The 6597-nt window shown below is 37.3% G+C and overlaps 1 protein-coding gene across 1 annotated transcript; it reads left to right on the top strand.

The window, feature by feature from the left end:
* The first annotated feature begins 6 nt into the window (after positions 1–6).
* On the top strand, positions 7–6591 carry LOC104911111 (CUGBP Elav-like family member 1). The gene is made up of 4 exons (XM_031553538.1): positions 7–2034; positions 2207–2388; positions 3238–3385; positions 5034–6591. Exons 1-4 carry the CDS (start codon positions 1965–1967, stop codon positions 5159–5161), a joined length of 528 nt encoding a protein of 175 aa, XP_031409398.1. The 5' UTR covers positions 7–1964; the 3' UTR covers positions 5162–6591.
* The last annotated feature ends 6 nt before the right edge of the window (positions 6592–6597 follow it).

Consider the following 6597-nt stretch of genomic DNA (forward strand, 5'->3'; position numbering starts at 1 on the left):
AAAGTGTTCAAAATGCAATGTAATTAATGAATGAAAATCATAACTTAAATACAAAGACATTGCCCTCAGCTGAACAGGTCTTAATGCTGCAGATTGCTGGAACTGTGCTGAGGAAATATTGTTTTGTAATTGCTTTATATTTGCTTTATTATTCTTTAATATGCCTTTAGTCACCATTACAACCGGAGTGCTGACTCACTACAGCAATTCTTGTATATACCTGATAAAGAAAATACGTTGTATTTTCTTGTTCTTATTTTCAGCAATGTTCACGTCTTAAAGCCTTTCTTGTTTGCATAAGCAGATGTTTGTTAAGCCAACTAAACTAAAAATAAATGCGTTCATCTTTTTGCAGTGGTTTAGATGAATGTGTTTAAAATCACAACCTTTTTAAAGTTGTAAAGGATCCATTCTGTCTTTTACGTTGCTCTCAAGCCTTGGCTTCATTCTTTCTTTCCCATATCACCACTTTTTTATTTCTCTCGAAATGGTGTGCTCATCTGTCAAATGAAGTGTCTGCTTGAATTATGGAGATTAGCAATGAAGTGCTGCAAAAAACAAGTGATACTCTAAAATCAAGGCAGCTGTATTATTTGTACATTGGCTTTTATTCAGCTAGCTGTGCTGTTTTTCTACTGACTTGAAAATTGCTGTAACCTTGTAATACTGTAACTTGAGAATTTTTTACAGCATTTAAAATGTTACTGATAATAAGATGAAAAGTATCTCCTTTTATTTGGAGTAAGCATCTTGAAATATTGTTTGGGACATTTCGATTTCTGATACTAAGAATGCTTGTCTAAAAGTTCTCCCTTCTCCACTCTGCAAGCTTGTCCCTTCCTCTGTCAGTACAAAAACTCAACTGCATACAGAGTGCAGCTCCCTGGGTTCTTTTCAGCTTTTGTTAGGTACCAGAGCACACTTTTGCCCTGTCTTGTTAGATGAGTTTTCTGCATTCTGTTTAGTTGCCACATTCCATGTTCCATGCCAGCAGAGACGTGGTGCTACCTATATAAAATGATGAATATGAAATGTAAGTAAATCCACATGAAAGATGTGAACAATCCTTTTCAAAGTTTTAATGGATACAGCACAGTGAGAGTTACAAAAATGAGAAGGAAAGTGAAAATGCCTGAATTTCAGTTCTTCTGTTACCCACTTGATGTGACGTAAATTCCTCTTGGAAGACTACAGGATGTCTCTACAGCACCAGCTTTCAGTTTTAACTCTTACCTGTTGCAGAATGTGGCAGGACATTTCAGCTATCAGTGTGCTTGGGACTGTATCTGTAGACATTACTTGCTGAGGTAAAAATGGTTGAAGGCGTTAGTGGTGCAGTCAGTAGAGGACAGACTGTATTTTAGATTTTTGTTCCAATCCTTTTCTTGGCCATAGTCCGAGCTGCTGCAGTACAATTTTTAATGGAAAATCATTTCATGTCTGGGCATCTGCTGTTCCTGCTTTGGCTGTACTGGAAAACCATATGTTCAATTTGACTGGAGCTTTCTTTGATGTTGCTAATATCTGTGTTTTTGGTCATCTTCACCTTGTGTGGTGTTTCAAGGATTCACGTTAATATGTAGCAAATCTTAGTCACTTCTGGCTGCAATAATAGGTATTGCTGCTAGTCATTTTGATTGAGATACAAAGTATAGATGTCACTCATAAATTGGTTGAATCTCAAATGTCTTACGTGTCATTAAATTGTTACTGCTGCAGAAAATAGATGTTATAATGGAGAAAGTTTTAAAAACACAAAGTTTTGGTACGAGATCAATCAAGTTTTATGAGTGTTTTTGACAGTCTATTCTGTTGCCTTGGTTTGTTCTGTACTAGCTGTTCCTACAAAAATGATTTAATGGAGAAGCTGAATTATCACAATAAAAAGGTATTTGAAATTTAATTATCTTATTTTAATAGCAGGTTCCTCACCTAGCTCCAGTAGCAGCTCCTCTGTTAATCCCATGGCTTCTCTTGGAGCATTGCAGACACTGGCAGGGGCTACAGCAGGCCTGAATGTTAGCTCTCTAGCAGGTAAGCTGTGTGTTGTGGTGGACTGGGGGAATAGCAGGTTATCATTCCTCAAACTGTGCTAATTTTGTTTTTCTTGCTCCTTGCTTTTTTATAGTAGTGCAGAGTAATGAAAGATATTTGATCCAACTTAATGGCAGTGCTCAGTCATCTTTACTTTTTCTTTCTTATACAGGCATGGCAGCTTTAAATGGAGGACTTGGCAGTGGTGGTCTGTCAAATGGGACAGGTAGCACAATGGAAGCTCTCACACAGGCTTATTCTGGAATCCAGCAATACGCTGCTGCTGCATTGCCCACACTCTATAACCAGAGTCTTTTAACACAACAGAGTATTGGTGCAGCAGGAAGTCAAAAAGAGGTAGGCAGAAAGTTGCAAGCAACTTCAGAGGAGTTTTCAAAAGGGCAAGCCTAGCCCTTGCAGCTACCTTATGTTGCAAAGTTTTAATTTGCTGGCATTGTTTAGAACAATAGTTATTGAATAAACTGAAGGAAAACCCGTGAGTCTCTCTACTAATGACTTTGTAAAGTTATTTCTATATAGATATTTTCTCCTAGTATTTAATTTGTCTCTTCAGCCTAATATACCATATTGCTAGAGAATCAATTGTGGTGTAGGGTGTTATTTTCTTTGTTTTGTTTTCTAATTTTGGTTTCTTGGTATTTCTAAATGTGAAGTTCTTTGTCTTCCACCTCATTGTGCAGATCCTTAATGCTCGTTTCTTCAGTTTCTCTTCGATTCTCCACTTTGCAATTTCTGAATCAATGTAACGTGGTATAAAAAAAGAATATAAGAGTAAGCTTTCAGCAGAATGTAGGGTGGTATTTAGAAAATAATCTGTCAAATTATTTGTAATGTTATTTCTTACAGCTTCAATTGAGATTTACCTTGTTTCGTTTGGCCAAACGAAACAAGATCAAGCTTATTGTTCGGCTTTCCTTACAATAAGATGTCTGAAGCAGTCTTAGTATAGTGTGGAAATTGCAAGCAAAGATGGTGGAGAAAGAGCTAGAATTATGTAAATGATCAATCCTAGCAAAAGATCAAGTTGACTTACTCTGGAATCAAATACTCTGCAGAAGTGCATACAACAGATTTCATTGTTTTTTCTAGAAGATTCAGCTAGAATGGTCTTTTAACTCTTATTTTTTTTCTATAATGTAGGCTTATGTTATCTCTTCTTTTTCTGAACTTATATTCTTGTTTGAAGGTCCAGAGGGAGCCAATCTGTTTATCTACCATCTCCCCCAGGAGTTTGGGGATCAGGATCTGCTGCAGATGTTTATGCCATTTGGAAATGTTGTCTCTGCCAAGGTTTTCATTGATAAGCAGACCAATCTAAGCAAGTGTTTTGGTACGTTGGGTCTAACTGTTACCTGTAGATGCATGACTTCTTTCTAGTAATCTGTTTTTCCAGTATATAGTCCAGTTTAGCTTTTAGGTCAAGTGATTTTTCCATATCTGTAAACTTAAACTTCAACTCTTCCAACTGTGAACTGAATTTTCCTGATTTTCTTCGTGACTTCTTGTGGTTTCATGCCAAAATGCCTCAAAATATACCATTAGGACCCAAGATAATTGACCATTGGTGTTCACTATGATTAGAATTTGAACAGCTCCTCCTCTCCTTCTTGTTTGCCTTTTCAAGAGCTCTTTACATTGCTGTCTATATTGCTTAATACATTATCATTATGAGTTATTTCTAGTAATACTTTTATTATTGTTACTATTATGGCTACCATACATTATAAAAGGTTTGGACTCTTGTGCCCTGTAAATGCTCTGAAGGCCATTTGTAAAGCTTCCTGCTAATTCTGAGATCTTTGCAATTAGAGAGCCATTTCAGCTGTTATTCATTACCTAATTTTGGTTGCATTCTTTAGCCTAGTTTTTCTGCCTATTGTGTATTTAGATTGGAGATGCATTGGGACAGGAATTTTATTTAAATTAAAAAAAAAAAGTAAAATCAACACATCATGTTTTTGTTGCTATTCAAATAAATTATTTCCTGTTGCCTGCCGATGTCTGCATTGCCACAGGAGCAAAAGACATATCCTCCTTTAGCTTACGTAGCAGAAAACTGCACATGTGGATTTGAAAGATTCATAGCTTCATTTTCTCCATAAAACAGCAGTGGGAACAATTTTAGCATTTTGTTGTACTGTAAACTCTCACGCCTGTGATGGTATGAGATGAACTTTTCTCTTTGGTTTTCAAAGCATTGTACTAACATAATACCCTGTGGCTTTTTAGTATTTAGTAGTCCAAAGATAAGCTGGTGCCTTCTGAAAGTACAAAAAAAAAGTACGGCGATCATCAGACTGTAAAACGTGCATATGGAGTGATCTGCCCAGGTAGTAATGCCAGCCATTGACTGGTGTTAGAAACAGATTTTTTCAAAACCCTGAGAAAGTTTATTTTGAGGATGTTTTTTCTCTGGAATGTTACACAAAGTGTCAGAAGCTTAAACGTAATACTGGTAAAAGTATTACACTACTGTGACAGCCTCTTCACTGACTTAATCCCATAATACCAACGTCATATAATCAGGGAATCGCTCAGGTTGGAAAAGATCTTTAAGATCATCAAGTCCACCATCACCTAACACAGTGAAGTCCACTACTAAATCATGTCCCTAAGCACCATATTCTTCAGTTTTGTCTCTTTACTGAACTTCATGTTTTTTGGGTTTGATTTTCTCCCAGGTGGAAATTTTTAGTAAAAAAGCATTGATGCTTCTTTTCGTGTTGGAATTCTAGAAAATATTGATTTAAATTTTCTGAGTTTTATATATCTTTTACCCAAAGTTCAGTATATCAGAAAACAATACATTGTCAGAGAGCTCTTAATAAGAGATTTTTATGAATATTCTAAACAGTTATCAGTTCTTGAAAATTGCATTTCGTGAAAGCCTCTGTCACCTTGTGAGCGTGTTTACAGTTGTGAGTAGCTGTTCTGGACAACTTTGGCACGTTGTAACTGCATGTTTCCTTTTTCCTCAGGTTTTGTAAGTTATGACAATCCTGTCTCTGCACAGGCTGCCATTCAGTCAATGAACGGCTTTCAGATTGGCATGAAGCGTCTGAAAGTACAGCTCAAGCGCTCTAAGAATGACAGCAAGCCATACTGAGCGCCCCTCCCCTCCGGGACTGGAGTGAGAAGGATCTTTTGGTAAGTTGGAGAGGAGCGCACTTAGTGATTCGAAGCCCTAAGGCTGTGTTTTTACAGTCCTGGAAGCTGATCCATGCCGTTCTATCTGGCACGTCTTCCCCTGAAGACTCGGCTGCAGCCTCTACTGAGAATCCTGCTTCGAATGAAGGACAAGTTTGTGCTTTTGTTTCCAGTGTTTTACTTTGGAGTTTAGGTGCCATATCGCTGAGGTTTTTTTTTTTGTTTGTTTTTTTTGTTTTGTTGTTGTTTTTTTTTTCCCTTATTTAAGTTTGCTGTGTTTGTAACCAGTGTGTGTTGAGAAGGACCAATGCCAGCTCCTTAGGGGTGGGGAGGTAGGGCAAAGGGAGCCGCAGAATCTGAAACCACACTGCCTTGGGGTAGAGAAAAGAAGGGGAAGCAAAACTGACACCACACTGCCATGGGGAGAGGAGAAGGGAAAGCAGAAATAACACTGAACAGCTGATGGAAACAAAGATGGGGAAGGAAAACTGAGTTTATCTAAGTTTGGGTGAGCAAAGAACCAACTCCAAGTAGCCTTTGTCATGCCACACCCACTCTTTGATGCTTCCTTAACTGTATGCCATGGTGAGGAATTAGTAAATCATCTCTAAAGCAGAAGACAGGCTGGAAGGGTGAACACATTAACGAGCCAAAGGAAAACTGCAGTGGTTTTTTGTTTGCTGTATATGAAATAGTGTGTATGTAGCACTGTGAATGTACACAGCACTTTATAAAATTAGATAATGTCTGCCCAGAAAATTTCACTATTTACCGCTGAATGTTAATGAGATGCAGTGGATTTCACCATTTTTAAGAGAACTTACCCTTTAACTTGGTTTAGAGAGACATTACTTAGAGTCTGGATGAATATGTCTGAGGCTGGAAACAGGAAATTTTCAATCTCTGATAACCTGCAGAATTTTTTCGACAGTTTTTTTTTTTCCTAACAATTCATTACATTCTCCATTTCTATGGAGTAATGTCCTTTTCTCAGAGTATTACTTTGAATTCATTCTGATAAGCGTAATATGTGCTGTTTGTTTCTCTGTTAAAATAACTGTTAAATTGAGATACAAAGCACGGAGTTACCCTGAAACAGCTCTTGAAGCTCCTGCTTTATACGTATAGGATTTGCTTTCTTGGTCTTTCTGTTCCAAAGATAATTACCTATTTAAAAAAATAATAATCTAATTTGTGCGGTGATATAGTCTAGTAGATGGGTATTCTTTATACTGCAGTTTTCCTTTAAGGTGGTGTGTACCAGTGCATAGCAGGGCTAACACACTTCCAAAGCAGAGCATTGAGCCATTCAGTCTTACTCCACGTTTTGGTCCATTATCTTTTATACTGAAGGAAAATTAAACACAACCCTTCAATCAGCACACTTTTTTTTTT

This window comes from Meleagris gallopavo, chromosome 5 (assembly GCF_000146605.3).
Source record: "Meleagris gallopavo isolate NT-WF06-2002-E0010 breed Aviagen turkey brand Nicholas breeding stock chromosome 5, Turkey_5.1, whole genome shotgun sequence".
NCBI classification, from domain to species: domain Eukaryota; kingdom Metazoa; phylum Chordata; class Aves; order Galliformes; family Phasianidae; genus Meleagris; species Meleagris gallopavo.